This window comes from Phodopus roborovskii, unplaced genomic scaffold (genome assembly GCF_943737965.1).
Source record: "Phodopus roborovskii unplaced genomic scaffold, PHOROB, whole genome shotgun sequence".
Classification (NCBI taxonomy): domain Eukaryota; kingdom Metazoa; phylum Chordata; class Mammalia; order Rodentia; family Cricetidae; genus Phodopus; species Phodopus roborovskii.
Window position 1 is genome coordinate 3,452,994 of NW_026126436.1, and position 19,880 is coordinate 3,472,873.

Sequence of the window (19,880 nt, forward strand, 5' to 3'; positions counted from 1 at the left end):
CTTTGGAGCTCTGTCATCTTGCTGCATCTTCCGTGGGCACCTGTGCTGAGCACTAGGTTGTTCTGTGACCTCATCCACTCTTCCCTCACTGTCACTAACTGGCTACCTCCTTATGTGTGTTGGCATTTGTTTAGCATCTGATAGACACATCAAAGTGGTACATTTTGCTTTTTCCCTTATATGCTATGTAAAAATTGTCTTCTTACCGGCACCTTGGAGCCAGTGAGCTCACTGAAGGGCCTCTATTGTTAAAGCCTGAGTTTAGCCCCTTAATCCTAGCATAAGGCCCAAACCATGTAGAAGCTGGTAGGTAAAGTCTTAGGGTCCCCATTTCTCCAGTTCTCAGATTTCAAGGCTTTGTCACTGACCAGCATAGCATATGGCTATGCATCAAGGTAGTTAAAATAGCATGCTTGAAAAATATGCCTGTTTTGCTTGTAGCAATCTAAGCCCATGAGCTTTTCAAATCTTCTGTACATGGGGGAGGGGGGATGTATGTAGCACTTTACATTTCCATGCTGCTGATTGTTTTATTCTACTGAAATAAATGATTTCATCAAGCTTCTCAGTGAATTAAAAAACATAAGTTATTTATTGGTTTTACTATGAAAATGGCAAATTCCCCTATTTCAGGAGAATAAGAACTCTGTTTATTCAGCTTGGTTTATGAGGAAACCTTGTGTAATCTACACTTCACACATCTGTTCTTATGGGCACCTAGGGTGAAGTACTCTGTTACCCACAAATGAGTGTATCAAGTGAACACATAGTGACCCTGACAGTTGTGTGACTTTTCCTGAGGCCATGAGAACAAACATCTATTCTCCTCAAACAGGGCACTTCCCCCAGACCACAAAACATCTACCCAAGATGATGATAGTGAACAGTGAGTGCATTGGGGTTACTCACAGGAGTGAATTAAAGGCAGTGTCATCAAGGAAAAGCCTACCTCAGCTTGGGTGACGTCTCAGGGAACAGCATCCCTGGAGCACCTTGCAAGACTGACAGGCAGCTCAGCTGATTGGAGTCTCACCAAGCACTTGCTGCTTCTGTGACCTTGGGATGGGCCTTGTGAATCTTGCTTCAGGAGCTTCCTAACCCTTGCAGGTTTCCTTTACTCCCTGAGTCTTCTAAAGACCCCCCTCCTCTCTCTCCATTCTTCTTTCAAGAGTGTTTTGATTGGAAGGAAATAGCTATACTACACCAACTCACCAAGAGTAGTGAATACATACCAGAACCAGTGAAACTGGCAGGAAGCCATTCAAGCCCAAAAGCTGTCTGAATACCTTTGGACAGGTGTTTTCAGAATTTGTTTGAACTGCCCAATAAAACCAGTGACTATGCTCATACCTTGTTTTTGACCAAAGGTTGTGTTCTTTGCCATCTAATCTTACCTCTTGTCCATATTCCTTTGAGTACCATGTCTGCATCTTTCCTCTTCTCTCTGTGCTTTTTGCCACTGCTTTCATTAGCCACTTTCTAACTTGTGCAGTTACTTCTGGTTCTCTTCCAGTCTCATGCCATTCTTTATAAACAGCCAGTCTTCATTCCATACACCTGCTTCTGCCTCTATCGTTGCCTAAACCCTATGGAAGCCATACTACTATGCATGTCCTGCTTCAGCTAATGCTGCTGGAGCCTCTCAGTCTCTGGATTCAGGCACACGGACTTTGACCCCTCTGTCTTCAAGTGAGCCAGCATTCCAAGCTAAACTGTTCATAGCCTATGCCAAAAACAAAAATTAAGTCAAAGGTGATTACAGACTTAAATATAAGATCTATAGCTAGTGGCAAACACCTGAAATGCCAGCACTGGACAGGCAGAAGCAGGAGGATTTGGAGTTCAAGACCAACTTGAGCTACATACCCAAACCCCATATCAAAACAGCAGCTACAACTAAAACCCATATAGAAGAAACTGTTTGTCACCTTGGGTTCAACTATAAGTTCAAAAGCACGAGGAACCAAAGAAAGGGATGCTATAATTCACTGAAATAAACTGTGTGTGTGTGTGTGTGTGTGTGGTTTTTTTTTTTTTGAAGAACCTCTATTAAGGGGCTGGAGAGATGGCTCAGAGGTTAAGAGCACTGGCTGCTCTTCCAGAGAACCTCTATTAAGAAAGTAATAGCTGGATTCCCAAGCAGTCTAAGGGACCTCAGACAGTGGAACCAGGATGTATCCCTGGTGCACAAATGACCTTGCAAACACATCCCCCATGGAGGGATAACTGCCTTAACCTAGAGACAGGAGAGAAGTCCTAGTCCCTCCTTCACATGACCTGTTAGATCTACATGACCCCACCTGGATGGCATTGCCCTACACGTGGGGGGGATGGGAGGGGAGGGTGGTCAGGGTGCATGTGAGGGGGCAGAGAGGGTAAAAAGGAGGGATGGAGGGAAGGAGAGGGAACTGGGATCGACATGTAAAATAATAAAAAAAAGTAAAAAAAAAAATAAAGTAATAGCTGGGCTTGGTGACATATGTCTCACTCAGGAGGCAGGTGGATTGTTTTGAGCTCCAGGCAGCCCAGTCCTTATAGACAGTTCTAGGCTAGCTAGGGCTGTATAGTGAGTTCCTGTCTCAAAATAAATTCTAAAAAAAAAAGACAATACTAAAAAAGAACTTGATTTAAAAATGATAACAGATTAGAAGCTGGGCATGGTGGCACATGTCTGTAATCCCAGGATAAGGGAAATAAAGGCAGGAGGATCAGGAGTTCAAAGTCCTTGGCTACCTAATGAGTTTAAAACTAGCCTGAGCTATATGAGACACTATGGTAAAACAACAAAACATAAAGCAAAAAACGGACAACAGATTTGAATAGACATTTTTGCAAAGGTATATGAATGGCCTGTGTGCATATAAAGAGAAGCTTTATATCATTAGCTATTGGGAAATAGCTAATCAAACCATACTGAGATACCACTTCACAAGTACAGCTAGGGTGCTCATAACTAGACTATAAACTCCACATAAGTCATAGTGCAACCTGTGGTTCTAGCATTTGGGAAACTTTTTATTCCTTTTCTATCAAGGTGGCTACCCCACCAAGGGTCAGTATTCCATAAACCTCCCACATCTTGTGAACTCTTGTTACATGCCTGTTTGCCCAGCTCCTGGACATTCCTGAGACTTGAGTATCACATCTTTCTCCATTGTGCCAATTATGAATTAGCCAGCTGTGTCAGGTTGTGAGATTGAGCTCCCAACAATGGGATGAAACACAGTTACCACCTACATTAGAAAAAAATGCCAGAGCAGAAGCATGGAAGGACCAGCTGACTGAAACAGGCAAAGAAGAGTATCAGGGTGTCAGCAGCAGCAGGAGGCCCGGCACAGTGCTGACACAACACAGATGCTGGCTCTAGGAACCATGGTTTCCAGTTTCCGGCACAGCTGGTCATTCTGGTTGTTTCTCACATCTAGGCTGTTATTCTGTTTGTTGGTTGCCGCATTGTCCAATGGCCACACAAATTCTAGGAGTCAAAATTTATCTCCTTTCTGCACTACACTTGCCTGCTTTGAGTATGGGTTCAAGGTGTACTCTTGTGGGGTATTTTGATTATATTCTGGCATTCCTGAGACTGCCCAATAAGGCTCTACTTTGAATCGAGGTGAGGGGGAGGGAGCTAGTGACTAGCTGACTGGTCACAGAAAAGCCAGTAATTTGGATAGAGAAGATGCACAAGAAGCAAAGGTCTGGAGTTTAAGCTCTCTTGGTTCTGGGACCAACCAAAAGCCAAAAAGGCAAAAGCCAAAAAGCAAGGTCAGCTAGTTGCTACTCATCCTCTCTGAGCTAGCAGGTTGTCACCCCAGCCTTTGACTTCTGAGTCTTACCCATAAATAGAATGATAGAGAATTAATTTAAACCTACAGATTGTGGCCTCAGAGAGCTATGGCCATGGGACTGGAAGCCCCACAAGGTCACAGCATGAGTGGCCATGGAGTGGCAGACAATAATTAAGATACCAGTAGATTCATGCACAGCTAAGGCCAACAGAAAAACAACAGTGTACCCACTAAACTACCCCACTTAATGCCACAGTAGAATTCTGAATATAACTGTTGGCTTCTTTATTTTCTTACTTTGGAAAACAGTCACAGCTCCAATGCATACCCTGCAAGAACCTGGAGTTGCATCTTCCCTTAGGAACTTCCATTCAGACAAGAGGAAGAAGAGGAGGAGGAGGAGTTGAAGATTTACTAAATAAAGTTTAACATATATCTTAAGGCCAGCGGTTATTAGAAAGTGGGGGTAGGGCTGGTGTCTCCAGAGAGGTCTTTACCATGGGTGTAGGTAGGATTTTATCTGTAAAGTTTGCTGAGAAATCTCCTTCCCTTTCACAGCATTATTCAGTGGGTGAAGAGTGCAAGGCTGAAAGGCAGAGACCTTCATTCTGTAAGCAGGGTTGTAAGGTGGATCTATGGGGTTTTTGTTTAATTGAGAAGCTTACCGGCTTCCAGAAACTCAAGGTTTTACAATGTCAGCTGTACATCTGCAGTGTGTTCACTGTTCTTGGTGAGATGCTATTGTCTCAGAGGTTTCCTCACTCTATCCACCAACAGGCCATGCTTTCCTGCCCACATTCCCATCATCCTCCCTGTCTTCCTATCCTCCGAAGATGCATCAAATGCCCACTGCATGCCCATTGACTTTTTCACTTCCATCTTCCTTCGTCTTCCCTTCTTTTAAGGAGATACTTTTTCTGAAAGGTCTCAGGTTTGGGTTCCAGGACACTGAGGCAGGTTGTTGATGCTTTATGGAGTTTATGAGAAGAGGTGGTAATGCTGCGGACAGTCAGGTCATAGCACAGTAGAGGTAGTAATGTCATAGACAGTCAGCTAAGAGTGCAGCAGGGTTAGTAATGCCATGGACAGTCTTAGTCAGCCAACAGCACCTTAGAAGTTAGTAATGCCACGGACAGTCAGCTTATAGCACAGTAGAGATAGTAATGCCATGAACAGACAGGTAACAGCGCAGTAGATATAGTAATGCCATAGACAGCTAACAGCACAGTAGAGTATGTATGTTATGGACAGTCAGCTAACAGCACAGCAGGGGCTCTAAAGAGAGTCCAGGCCCCAGCACCAGGGACAGACAGGGACCCAGAGGAGAGGAATCAGGGACCATGTGGCAGAATCTGAGTCCCTCCTGAGTGAGTAGCTCCTGAAATAAAAATAAGCATTTAGAGAAAGTGTCCCTCTGTACTAGCTAGTGGCTCAGGGCCAGGCTCTGACCTGTCAGGTGAGACACAGGATCCCTGTATTGGTACTTGTGGCTTGCTCACTCAGTTTCCGCAGCTGTGCAGCCTTCATTCTGCAGAAGCTGACCTTCTTGCCCTGCTGAAACACTTGGGCCTGACGCCCTGGATGCATTTCTAGCATCCTCAGCAGGTGCTTGTTGGTATCAGTAAGAGGGAAAGGGAACTGCAGGTTCTGTGGCCCAGGGAGCAGTGAGACGTAGATTCTAATACTGATTTGATGAACCAGACTGCCTCCATCTTAGGCTTGAAAGCCATCTTATAGCAAAGACAAACTAGACTCATTCCTATTTATGATTAAATCTCTTTTTCTCAAGGATTGGGTCATGCCCCTCCTGTAACCTTAACTACAAATGGTTCTGTACTGCATGTTCCAGGAAATGCCAACCATGCCTTTGTTTCAAAAAGTTGTTATGAGCATCTTGCAACTTTACCTTTGTTTCAAAAGGTTATATGACCACCTGGTTAGGACCAACTTGCTATGTTCTGCTTCTGTAACCCTGCCTATTTGCCTGCCAAATCTCCTATTTGGAAGCCACCTACCATGCTTTAGTGGGAGGCAGCCTGTATACACGAATTTAAAAAATGCTTTAATTGATTTGGCCATGATTCTTTGGGTCAGTGGTCCTTCTCCTCACATCTTTGGGGTTAACACCTTCTTCCATCTTTGGTATTTTGATTCCTGAAACAACTGGTTCAAACAGGAACCCTTATAAAATAAGATGGTCATGCCATTCCTCTTTCCTGCCTTTGATTCTTTCTTCTCTACATAACAAAAGTCCAATTTTGTCCATCTAGCCTCCATCCACAGACCTGTTTCTACCACACTAAACTCATTGCCCATACACAGCAACCAAGCTTTAAGTAGTTTTTAAACACATTGCATTGTACAGCAGGTTAAACATGACCTCATATCTCTCTATACTTCTAGTGTGCACAATTCCATTTCAAAAGACAGAGACCCAGCCTAATTGATGATGTTTGACTTTACACATTTCAGGGTCAAAGAGCAAGATAATTTAGTGCTCACAGTAGGAGAAAGCGGTTACATAATCACGACTTTCATTTGCTTCGTGCTAGTCTTCAAAATGAAAATTCAGGTCTTTATGGTTTTTCTGGGGTGGAAATAAAAAGATACACATTTGAGGTAAAAGCTGTTATCCTCAGCCATAGGCCAAACATGTTTCCTTAGATCAAAGAGCCCTCTGGAACCATCAGTGTTTTTTCTTAGCTTTCCCCAAACACATGCAAATCCACTCCGAAACAAAGCTGACTGAATGCTGGATGTGACAGACTGGCTTTATGCAGCCAGAGAGATGGATTAATGACCTCAGCAAAAAGCTGGCATGTTCAAGAGATTTAATTTTTTTTTTTTTTTTTTTTTTTTTTTATATAACAGCCTTAGCCAAAGCTGTTCTGGGGTCAGAGGAATCCCAGTTTCCCAGGAGGACAGACTCCTTGACTAATGGCCAATCTCTAAGCGGAGGGGAGGACAAAGCCTGGTGTTTGTGTCATGGCCAGGTGTGTGTGTGTGGGGAGTGGGCACCAGTATCAATTAGTAGGTTGGGAAACTCAGCCTTGCCAGCCATGCCCTCTCAGCCCCTCCGAGAAGCACTGACAGGAGGCTGGAGACAGGATCCATGGTCAAGCCAGGGGGCACAGCTGCCCATCACAGCATAGACATTTGCAGAATGCCTTATTTTATGAGAGTCGCTTTATTCTTGTTTTGCCTGATGGCTCTCGTGGACTGCAGAAAGCCCAGGAGGAAGAGATGGACAGGGCAGCTGGAAATGCCCAAGCAAAGGTAGGTTTGCTGGGTGGGGTGGGTATTCCCAGTAGGTTTTCCCAAAAGGACTAATGGGTACCTCCTTAAGTGTTAGAATACCCCAGCTAGGGATCATCAAAATCTGTCACATCATTTGAGGCAGGGCCTAGGCCCTCCCCCATGTGTCTAGGCTGAGATACTATCCCTCTATGGGGAATGGGCTCCCAATGTCCATTCCTACACTAGGGATAAATACTAGTTCCTCTGCAAGAGGTCCCATAGACTGTCCAGTCCTCCTAACTGACACCCACATTCAAGGGTTCTGGGTCAGTCCTATGCTGGTTTCCCAGCTATCACTCTGGAGTTCATGAGCTCCCCCTTGTTCAGGTCAGCAGTTTCTGGGTTTCCCCAGCATGGGGTTGACTCCTTTGCTCATCACTCCTCCCTGTCTGCAACCGGATTCCAGGAATTCGGCTCAGTGTTTAGTTGTATCCTAATACTTCCAGCAGCAAATATAGTAAAAAAAAAAAAAAAAAAAAAAAAAAATTCCTAAACTGTATTTCCCCCCCCCCCCCCGAAAAAAAATAAAATGGCTACTTGTAGCTTAAGGATAATGGAGAGATATGAATGAGAAATACAAAGCTCATGAATGGGTTTGTGTCTTAGTTAAGGTTTCTTAAAAAAAAAATACCCCAGCTAGAGGGACTTCCACCTCCCCAAAGTGCTAGGCACTGTGCCATAGGCAACCTTAATTCTGAAGCCTGTGGGCATCAAGAGCGTTTTGGTAGATGGCTCAGACTTGATGTGTTAAAATCTCTCATGTTTCCTCTCTCATGCTTTGCTTCTGTCAGGCTATATATCCTTTGGGGAACATGGAGGTTGGCCAGAGGGTTCCAGTCAAGTACTGAAGGGGAAAGTGTATAAGGTCTCAATGGGACCTTGTAACAAAACAGGTAGAGCTGAAGGATTGCTCCATGGCAGGTTGCTTGCAGCACAAATGAGGCCCAAAGCTGGAGCCCAAGCATGACAGAAACAGACAAAATGTAATTGGGGTAGTCTCCTTTAAATTACCAGGGAAGAACTTGATCATGTCAGCAGGCTTTGTGGTGGTACTACTTTGAATTCCTGAGAAAGTGTTTGTCCGCAGTACATGTTCAACAGCAGTGAAGGCTGTGGACATATCCAAGAATTACTGGTTAGGTCCAGAATTTGTGCTGAAAACTGTTGTATTAAAAATTTCTCCACTCGGAGGCATAAGGTCTATTGGGCATGAAGAAGACATGAACACCTGTGTGAAATGGTTTGCACCTGTTCCTCCAGGTGTTCTGAGAACATGTGCTTTAAATATAAATAAATAGGGAGGGTCTTTGTTAGCTTGTTTTTATTTTTTGTTTTGTTTTTTTTTTTTTTTTTTTTTTTTTTTTTTTTTTTTTTTTTTTGCAGGACCTTGAGCATTCGAGGCAAATTGTCTAGGTCAGTGGCCTTCAAACATTTTTGGCCATGTACTGTTATTGGTAACAGTTTCTGGAAACTGTACCTCAGATCCCCAGCCCTCCCTTTTATCTACACACACACACACACACACACACCACAAACACACACACATACCACACACACCACACACACATACCACACACACCACACACATACACCATACACACCACACACACCTCACACCACACACCATATACCACACACACACATCACACACACCATACACACCACACACACACCACACACCATAAACCACACACATCACACCACACACACACACCACACCACACACACACCACACACACACACCACACCACACACACACACACACACAATCACATGCCTTTTAACCTGATGGCCTTTCTGTATGTGCAGGCAAGCCGCCCACACAAAACAGTTGCCTGCTCCACAGCTGCCCTTGAAAGCCTGCCGCTGGCTTTCTGGTCATTGGTGTTCTTGTGCTGAATTGCTGTCCATTGAGTCTGCTCCTCTCATCCAACAATTTCTTGTTCTTCCCATATTTCTGCCTCCTGCCCCAGCCCACCCTCCCTGCCTCCTTCCCCCCCAGTTGCTTCCCTTTCCTGCCTGCAGAGGCCCAGCTTCGCCTATGTCCCCTCCAGTCTCTGAGCCTGGGCTTTCTTTGTCTTCTCTGCTCCCATCTCCAGCCTCGGCCTCTGGTGGTTTTCATAATGGTTCTGTTTTGCTGGATCAGGCCCAGCCTCATCTCCTGCCCCCAAGCAACTCTTGCCCAGGACAGGGAGCTGAGAGGCCAGGGAAGCTGAGCCTCAGTTTCTCAAACTGAAGGGGTTTGATGATTAATGAGAAGTGTCTAAAGTGTCTAAAGTTCACAGTTGAGTGCTTGCATGGAGCAATGCCACCACAAGCATGCATATATATATATATATATATATATATATATATATATATATAATGCTTTTCACAAATTGCCAGGTTTAAGGTCACCCAACAGTTTTGACTTTGTTGTTGGTTTTTTTTTGTTTTTTTCTTTTCTTTTTTGAGACAGGGCTTCTCTGTTTAACAGTTCTGGTTGTCCTGGAACTCACTCTGTAGACCAGCCTGGCCTCGAACTCACAGAGATCCGCCTGCCTCTGCCTTCCAAGTGCTGGGATTAAAGGTGTTCACTACCACCACCCAACCAGTTTTGACTTCTTACTATGAGGGTGTGGCTCAGGAGTCCGGAACTAAGGATCATGTGTGAGAAAAGTGGAGGATGCGCCCCTCGTTACAAATAGCTCAGAGCCCAGGGAGATCTCAGTGACTCCAGTCATTAAACAACTAGTCCCTCCAAAAAAAAAAAAAAAAAATCCCGAGCTTCAATGGCAACAGATTTAAGCTTGCTGTATCCTTTTGGAGTGACAGTATTCTGCCACTTCCGGTTCACTAATGCTTCCCTAGATAGACGTGGAAAGTGTGTTGAGAGGAAGGATTTGTGCCGGGGAGGCAGAGGGCACAGTTAATGTCTGCTAAGCCCTGTGAGCTCCTCAGGCGACCTCCCCTGCAGTCTTTTCAGGGATCAGCTTATGGCCCTGATATTGGCGGACATTGTGCTTCGGTGGCCCTGGACCAGGTTCCCGGTTCTTACGTCCGGGAGCAGAGAACTGAGCAGCGATGCAGCTGCAAAAGCCGAACCATTTCCAGCGGAGAAAGTTCACTAGCTGTGTTGATTGATTTTTGTCAACTGGACATAGGCTAGAGTGAGTTGTCTAGGAAGAGAGAGCCCCAATTGAGAAAGCGCTCCATCAGATTGGCACTTGGGAAAGTCTGGAGCGTTTTTTTCTTGATCAATGATTGATGTGAGAGGGTCCAGCGCATGTGGGCAGTGGCACCTGTGGGCTGTCCTGGGTATATAAGAAAGCAGACCGAACTAGCCATGAGGAGCCAGGCAGCAAGAGGCATGCTCCATGGCCTCTGTATCCACTCCTGCCTCTAGGTTCCTGCCTTGACTTCCCTTTGTGATGAGCTGTAAGCTGTAAGATGAAATAACCTCTTTCCTTCCACGTTGATGTTGGTCATAGTGTTTATTACAGCAACAGAAAGCAAACCAAGACGGTAGTTCAGAGAGTGGCAGTGCCAAAAGGAGCTGGCTTTCATGTTTGGTAGCACAAGCCTTTGTGGCTCATTTGCATAGTGCAAACTTTCTTGAGCACGCTGTGTTAAACATAGATACACATGCAATTTCATGAATTGCTGTTTCATTAGAGTATTTTTGTCTTTGATTTTATTTATTTATCTATTTATTTTTGAGACAGGGTCTCACAGTGTATCTGTGGCTGATCTGGAACTCACTATTGAGACCATATTGGCCTTTAACTCACAGAGATTCACCTGTCTCTGCCTCCCGAGTACTGAGAAGGCTGAAGCACATACAGCTCAGCTCTTTGGAGAAATAGTATTTATCCATGTATTCACTTATCTATTTGGGGTGAAGAAAAAATTGAGACTAAAAGGTCTTAGGGTAGGGGCAACAAAACTACTTTGTGTGGTACTGTCACGGCACATGTCACTGCATTTACTCAAATGCATTTACTCAAATGGCCAACACCAGAGTGACCCCTAGGGTCAACATGAACTCTGGTGGCAGTGACATGCTGGGGGTAGGCTCACCCATTGTGAAAAAGGTCCTGCAGTGGGATTGTATGTGGCTAATGGAATCTGTGTACAGAGAGGAACCCAAAGCTGGCTCAGAAAAGTAAACTCCATTGTTTTATAAAGGAAAACAAAAAGGAGTGTAACACATGACTATTGCTGTCACTTCCGGTAAAAGCTGACAGGGTGCAGCTAGAGCAGGCTGGCCTTCACTGGACCTCTTGCCTTTGTTCCCAAATGGGAGAAATTGGAGTCCTGTTTAATTACTCGTGGGAATGAGCCATGGCAGAGGGAGGAGCTGGGGACTGAGGGCAGAGTTCCAGGACTCTCTGTCAAGATGCCTCAGTGAGCCCGATTACCTCAGAATCTCACAGTAGAAGGAAGTGAATACAGGGCAGGGGGCTTCCTGGAGACAGACAGAGTCAAAAGTCTTGGTTGTGGGTCAGCTGGAATCAGATGGACTGTGCCAGGTAAGTGGGTGCTGGGTTGAAGGTGTCCCATGTCCCCCTGGTCCTGCTCTCTGTTGGCATGATCCACCCATTCCTCTTTCCCTCCAGGTCTCAGAAGACTTTGCATTGACAATAGTTTCCCTGCCAAACCACCTCTCCCTTATTCTTTACCCTGTTCTGTGGTTTTATGGCACTCAGAACTTCCTGAAGTGGTATCACTTATCCATCCTCCTGTTTATGGCCAACTAGGAACTCTCTCTGTAGACCAGGCTGGCCTTGTACTCACAGAGATCCTCCTGCCTCTGCCACCCATGCTGGGATTAAAGGAATGTACCACCATGCCACCATGCTCAACTTTGGGAAATATTTTAAAAAGAAAAGCTTGGTACTCTTCACCATGCTGCAAGGTAACCACTTTCATCACTCACAACTCACTTAGAACTTGCCAGGTAGGATAATATTCATGGAAAGACATCTGCTCTCAGAAATGTTCTGGAAGGGCCTGTCCTCAAGTGAACATCCCTGTGAGGGTGTGGGCGGTGGGGAGACTCCTTTAGCCTTTTTCCTTCCCATGTGGGTCAGCATAGAGAAAATGTGATAGATGGACCCTGCAGGGAGCCACCCGTCCCTGCGGCCTCTTCCAGTGCCTTGGTGGGCCATAGAAAACATGGTTTTTTTTGTTTTGTTTTTTTTTTTCTTTTGCAGTCACATGTATAAAAAGAACCTCGATGTGACCAAGATCCGGACAGGAAAACCTCAGCCTCTGCTCAGAGTCGACGACCACGACTTCACCATGAGGCCGGCCTTTGGAGGTAAGAGAGCTTCCTCCCTCACGGGTGGGCTGGTCACCTTTGTCGTCTTGCTTCACCTGTTGCTGCTGCACTGAGGCTTGAGCCTGTACTGTTCCCTCAGCCACAGTTCATCATCTCCCCTGCCCCTGAGAGACATAAGCTCTCTAAGAAGAGAAATGGCCCCAGGGAGTACAGGCTGTTGACAGAAGGGCACTCACTGTTGACCTTCACACAGGGGAGCAGGCTGTCTTTTCCACAACAGTGGGCCAGCCCCAGCCGGATTACGGGTCACTCCACCGCCAGCTGGGGTGAACTTGCTCGCGCCTCTCATGGTTCTACACCCGGCTGCACCCGTGGCTGTCCCCTTCGGAGGTCAGGGAGGGGACAAGTGGCTCTCAGGCTCTGGAGGTTTGCCTCACTGGGGCCTGCATTTCAGACAAAACCAAGTACCACAGGCAAGGGGGCTCAGAGACCACACACACTTGTTTCTCATAGTTCCAAAGGCAAAAACTCAAGACTAGACAGGTTTTGTGTCTGGAGAGGGATCATTTTTTGGCTCATAGGTGACATCTGCTCACTATAACTGCCAGCATTATGTCATTACAAATGCAATGACCAGAGACAGAAATTGTGTCTGTTTTTAAAAATTTACAAGCTGGGCAGTGGTGGTGCATGCCTTTAATCTCAGCAGTCGGGAGTCAGAGGCAGGGGAATCTCTGAGTTTTAGGCCAGGCTGATCTACAGAGCAAGTTTGAGGACAGTCAGGGCTATACAAAGAGAAACCCTGTTTCAAAAAAACAAAAACAAAAACAACCCTTCCAAAATTACATTATTTATTCCATGTTTGTATGTGTATGGGTGTATTAATGCCATATCATGTGGGTGCTGGATATTGAACTCAGGTCATTAGGCTTGGTGGCAGGTGCCTTTACCTACTGAACTATCTCACTGCCCCCCAACCCCTGGGGATATATGTGTGTGTGTGTGTGTGTGTGTGTGTGTGTATTTATATATATGTATGTATATATATATATAAATACACACACACACATACATTTCATTATTTATTTAGTGTGCTTCTGCTCTGGTACAAGTGTGGAGATCAGAGGACAACTTTTGGGAGTTCTCTCCTTCCACTATGTGTATTCTAAGGATCAAACTCAGACTGTCAGCCTTGTTGGTAGGCACCTTTCTTTCCTAGGCTGAGCAATGTCATAGGACTAGCATTGCATCTTTGAGCTGCACTTTATTCAGAAAGCTGGCAGTTGGACAAGACAGTGAATTATGTCTCCTCTCCAGGCAGCAGCTAATAGGTAGTGAGTGGAAACCAGGTTGAGCTTTGGAGTGACTGGTGTCAGCAGCTCTCTGGGCAACAGGGGGCTTGCATGCTCCCATGCCTGGGGCCGAATGATGCTTCTGCAGCATTACCAGGCTAGAAGTCGACTCAGAACAAGCAAACCATTAGTAGCTTTATAGCACACCGGTGTTGAGCTATTTACAATGTATGTGTGAAGATTCTATTCTGCAATGTCAAGTGCCCTCAAAACACAATGTAAAAGTGTCTCCATTAGTCCTTCCCACCTCCATCATATCTCACACAGTGAATGGGTGGGGGTCTCTCTGAGACCCCACTTATAAGAGTATGACTCTCATTCAAGAGAGGGTTCCATGTCCCTGATCTAATTACCCACTCCCTCATGGCATCACCTGGGCTGTGGTTGGAGCAAACGCATACAGGCCAGGGCAGCTGGGAAAGGAGTCAGCATGTCTCCTGAGGACAGAGAATAGCAGAGTACACAGACACCCCCCTCAGGTAACCACACCCATGTGAGGGAAGTCAGGCTGGGTCATTTGGAGATCAACCAGGTCAAACCCAGGCATGCTGCTGCTACTGCTGCCTTCCAACAGGACCTCCATTCCATTTTCCTGGGGCAGGGATGACCTTCACTCCCATCACATTTTTCCCAAGGCATCAGCAAACCCTAGGATACCCTCAGGCAATCTTTTCTGAGCCTCTGATGTTCCTTTATAAAATGGGAACTGTAATCAATATACCAGGTTCTATCCAGGCTATCAAAGATAATATATGTAAAGCCCTTGACACATGTTCATTCATAGCCTCACAGAAAGTCTAGCTGTCAGACCTTCCTCTCGTGTGTCTGTTGAAGGATTAAGAAATTAATTAATCTTACAGGCTTTTGCATTTTAAAAGGCAATGTATTTAACACGGGTTCTGGATGGAATTTGGGTCATCAGGCTTGTGTGGCAAGTACTATTTCACCAGCCACAGCGGATTTATTTTAGATTCACATAGTAGGTATGAATGTCTAGGGCATAAAATTGAAGAAACTGGACAGACCTCTAGAAACAATTCAACTGTGTTATTTGGGCCAGAGATCCACCCCAGGAGAGAGGTTACATTAGCTGCTTTGGAGGACAGCTGGTTCAGGCAGTAGTGAGTGTCTGTTGAGGAAGGAAGGACCTTACTCTCATAGAAGGAGAAACACAGCAAGTTGTGTCATGGAAACTGCAGAGGTGATGGATTGTAAGGAAGAGGCTGACCAGAAAGGAAAAGGAACCTAGGAAATGTCTCAGCAGCAAGGCAGATGCAGGAGATGCAGGGGTTCAGGGGATACAGGGCTACACAGGCTGAGTGCCAGCATCAGCATCAGCCTGGGCCACTCACATCTGAGGTCTGCCTTAAGTAGTCCAGTGGGTGCTGGGAGTTGAACTCAGGTCCTCTGGAAGAGCAATATATGCTCTTCGTCACTGGGCCATCTCTCCAGCCCCTGGAGTTTTCTATATTGCCTATATGGTATTTGGAATTTCTATATTGTATTTGGAGTTAAGTAGACCTTCTTCTAGCCTCCAATTGCACATGGGGGCATACCTGTCATCACTCTGTGCGAGTCTCCTTTCATTGGTCTAAGCTCCTGGAGACAGGAAGCACAACAGTCACCTCCAGAACTTGGCTGCACTGATTGGGGCTTGTTGTAGCAGACCCCATCAGTCATCAGTATGGAATGTTACAACCTGGCTGGTCAGTCAGTGAAGCTGTGTGGATGCAGGAGGCACTGCACACAGGTGAGGGATTACTCAAGTTAAGCAACAGAGCTATCTAGTCTTCTTCTGTTTTCTTCCCCCTCCTCCCATTCCCTTTCCTTCTTGCCTCTGATCTGTGTCTTTCTCTCTGTAAGCTGAGGTTGAAACCAGGGTTCCTCATGTGCTAACCACATATTCTACTATAAAGTAATATTCTCAGCCATGATTTATTTCTTTAGCAATCTGATACTCCAACTGTCAAGTTAAGACAACCACTAAGGTGTTGTTATTACAGTTTTGTTTTTCATTTTAACTAATTGAGAACATCCCATCGTAAAAAGAGGCTTTGTGAAGGAGCCTGAAGAATTCCTCGCCTTTGGATAACCCTCAATGAGTTCTTTATTCATTTTGATGTGGCAACTTCTTGACAGGAAATTTAGGCTCTCACAGATACTCTTTTTCAGTTTCCATGGTAATAGGAACATGCAGTGCTAACAATGCTTGGGAGTAGCCAGCCCATGGCATTTTGCCACTGGGTTCCTCTGCTATGTTCTGTGTATGGTCTCAATCCTGTTTCTGTCCATTCTGCTGAGGAAACCATCCTCTACCACACAACCTTGGAGCCCAGGGCCAGTGATGACCCAGGCATCTTGTTGGGGAACTCCAGGCACCACAGGTAGTATTGAGATCCACTTTGGATGCCTGTCAGATAATTGGGAACCAGATATTCAGTGTGGTCCCCTCAGTAATCCAGGTACAGTGCCAGGAGGTCAACCAAGACAGTATTTTCTCTAGCATGGAGTAAACCCTCTGTAGGCCATCTCTTCTATTCAGTTAGCACTGGGGTGGTGTCAGGAGGAGTAAGGTAAATGAGACCCACCAGAGTGACAATGGCATGCTCACGTAACTGCTTATCAGAACAGCAGCTACTCTTTATTGATCACTGGAAAAGGCCAATGACTTGAGGGTGAACTGTTGAGCCAAGACAAAGATATATTGGGAAAGGTAACAAAAGCTGAGAGGCCACTGCCAAAGATGACTGTTTTGGAATGTCAGCTTTGTGCTCAGGCTTTGGAGGTGGGTTTAGGGGGAGAAGGTCATGGGCAAGATTGGGAGACTCTTAGGCGATAATATAGAGACTAGAAGGAGATGCTGCCTTAGTGAATTTTATCCTAGCATGAAGAGGTTAGGCAAGTTTAGGTCAAGATCCCCTGACCCAAAGGTTAAATCTGTAGAGGAGAAGACACAGTATAAAGGCTGAGATCCAGCCTTTTTGTCAGTTCTAGAGGGAATGAGGGGTACATGTGGTGCTTTAGATGATTTCTTGGGGCTCAATAAAGAGACAAGAGTCCAGAGCCAACAATGTAGCTGTTTATACTACCTTCCTAAGACCACACCTTGGTAGTGAATAGAATTTCACCTTAATGTACTGTATACAGGAGTATACTTAATATACTTCAGGTCATATCAGTGTCTGTCTTTGTCACTTTCCTATTGCCATGACAAAAACCCATGACGAAGGCAACTTACAAAAGGAAATGTTTAATTTTCACTTAATACTTGCAGAAGGTTAGGGTCCATGACCATCACTGGGGGAAACATGGCAACAGGCAGGTAGACAGGCTTGGCACTGAGGCATTTAGCTGAGAACTTATATCCTGACCCACAAATACAAGACAGAGCTAACTGAGAATGACATGCCCTTTTTGAAATCTCAAAGCTCACCCCCCCAGTGAGAAGCAGACCCTAACGCCAGGCCCCTCTTGTTGAGAAATATTATGTTAAGATGTGTTACATTTGTGGAATATTTGTATAATTAGGCAAAGATGTGTTGCATTCTTTTATGTTGCATTTGTTTAACTTTGTGAAGCTGTGTTACTTTGCCTGTCTAAAACAACTGATTGGTCTATAGCAAGGCAGAATAAATAGTAGGAGAAAGCTGGGAAGAAAGGATTGGGGAACAAGAAAAGGAAAAGAGGGAAGACATCAGGGGTCAGCCACTTAACTACACAGCAAACCACAGAGTAAGTAGTAAAGAAAGGTGCATAAAATAGAGAAAGATAAAAGCCCAGAGGCAAAAGCTAGATGGGATAATTTAAGAAAATCTGACTAAAAATAAGCTAAGCTAAGGCCAGACATTCATAAGAAAGAATAAGCCTCTATGTGATCTATTTAGGAGCTGGGTGGTGCCCCCGCCCCCAAAGAAAAAGAGCCAAAAGAAACAAAGAGTAAAAACACCAACAACACTTCCTCTTTGGTCCTTGTTTCCCTCTAACATTGCCCCCATAAGCCCGTGACTTTGTTAAGAGACCTTCACAAAGAAGGTGTACTGGGCAATAAGTCAGTGGCAAAGCTCTTTGCTTCCTTAGATGAGGCCCTGGGCTTGCTCTGCACCACTGGTTAGCTTCCTATTGTTGGATATAAAATCCCTTGATTCTTTCCAACGATAGAGCTGGGTTTACAGCTCAGTGTTCAAGGGTTTGTTCAGCCTGTGTATGACCTTGGGTTCAATTCTGAGTACCACACACAGACACATGCACATAAAAACAAACAAATGCTAAAGTTTAGTGCTGGATGCTGTTGTTGGCTTATTAGGAGTTTAGGTTCCATGTCCTGAGTGAGGCTGGCTTGTAATTTTGCCTTTTCATGTCTTGTTTTCACTTCAGAAATAAATTGGTGTCTTTGTATGTCTCTCTTGGTTTCTTAAACATTCTTTCTAAATCTTCCAGGAGAATGTATTATAGAATGATGCAAATTCCTCCTAAGCCATCGGTGCTTTGCTGGTAAAGCCATCCGAACCTGTTATTTTCTCTGTGAAAAGGTTTGAATTGCAGACTCAATTTCATCTGCCTCTTTCTTTAGAGTAGCTGTTAGGCTATGAGTATAAAGTTGTTAAATATGCTTGACAGATGCCAAGTTCTTATTTGTTTCTCCTTTTATTATTTTTAATATTAAAAACATTTTATTTTAATCATTTATTTTAAAAAATTGAGACCTGGTCCGGCTACGTTGCTAAGGCTGGCCTCCAAGTTCAATCTCCCTGACTTAGCACCCTAACTAGCTGGGATTGTAGGTATGCACCCCTATGCCTGTCATCATTAATACCAAAATCACTCACAATTCTTTTCTGCAGTGTAAGTGTATTAAAAAGTGTACAAATATGTGTTCAGCTCACTAACTTTTCACTAAATAAACTCACCAGTGTAACTATCATCCAGCTCAAGAGACAGTTTTAGAAATCTGGCCATAAACTCTCACCCAGTGTGCCTTCAGCTTCCACGGTGGTGTCTTGGTAGCCACCTCATCTCCTGCTATACTGAAAGCTACTAGAGGGCCGAGCTCCAGTTGTATAATAGCTTCTTTATAGGAAGACAATCCATCCAACCTTGGGTCAGTGACCACACTGTTACTTCCACCCACCCTGCAGACACAGCATTAGACACAAGTGTAGTCCAGCTCGAAACCCAGGAAGTATAGAGAGCATTTCCTCCAGTGTGGGAACAGCATGTACTGCAGACCCAGTCTCTGACCTCTGTGATGCAGAAAGTACCTTATTCATCAGGAAGGAGCAGAAAACACCCCGCATAGAATTCTGCCTCACTCCCCCTCCCCCAGCCAGCCCTCACACTGCAGGGAAGGTGCTGGGCTGTCTCAGCCCCAAGGGGAGAGGACTGTGCCTTCCTTACTCAGCTGTCTCTGCTCTCCCACAGGCCCTGCCATCCCTGTGGGTGTGGACGTGCAGGTGGAGAGTCTGGACAGCATCTCCGAGGTGGACATGGTAGGCACTGCACCAGGCTGGCTTCAGGGAGGGATCGCACTTCTGAGAGGCTGAGAGCATGGTGGCCTCTGGGGTGCTGGATGTGGCTGTGAAAGCAGAAGGCGACCAGATTGGATCTTGGGATAGCTGGCCCATGTACTGCAACATCTAGGCCAGGGTTATTGTTTCCAACAGTAAAATTAGCGGGGGACTGAGGCCTGTGTCTGCCTTCTGAAGGCCTGCTGCAGGAAATAAAATGCAAGGGGCCCAATGAATCACACTGGAGTGCTAGAGATGGTGTCTTGATTGAAATCCTTCAATGCTCTGATTTTCTACTCTTGTGTGAGCACAGCTTTCCCCACCCCCACCCCAGTTCCATAGAAGCCCCTCCCCCCTGCACTCTTCCTTTGACTCAGTCACCTTGAAGGGGAGCCCGCCCACCTTTCCGGTGCCTTCAGTCTTCCCTGTGTTTGGTCCATTGCTTTTTAGGTTACAAACTCCCTCTGTGTGTGGCCTTCCCCTCATCCCCACAGGAGGCTTCCTTCTTGTTTTTCATGTCTCAAAAGTCCTTCAGAAGCTCATCTGAGCTCCGGGTCTCAGGCTCTGTTTTTCCTTCATAATTTACACAATTGGTTCTAGTTGTGCTTTGGATTTATTGGATTTATTTTGGAGCTTCCTTTTCTCCCTCCCTTCCTTCCCCTTACCCCCTTCTTTC

At 45.4% G+C, this 19,880-nt stretch overlaps 1 protein-coding gene across 1 annotated transcript in view; it reads left to right on the top strand.

Moving 5' to 3' along the window:
• Positions 1-11,369: 11,369 nt before the first annotated feature.
• Positions 11,370-19,880, top strand: part of Gabrr2 (gamma-aminobutyric acid type A receptor subunit rho2) — a 32,738-nt gene continuing 24,227 nt past the window's right edge. The window contains exons 1-3 of the mRNA XM_051187469.1: positions 11,370-11,596; positions 12,281-12,387; positions 19,119-19,186. Coding sequence (XP_051043426.1) covers positions 11,583-11,596; positions 12,281-12,387; positions 19,119-19,186 — 189 coding nt within the window. The 5' untranslated portion in view covers positions 11,370-11,582. The remainder of the gene's footprint in view (positions 11,597-12,280; positions 12,388-19,118; positions 19,187-19,880) is intronic.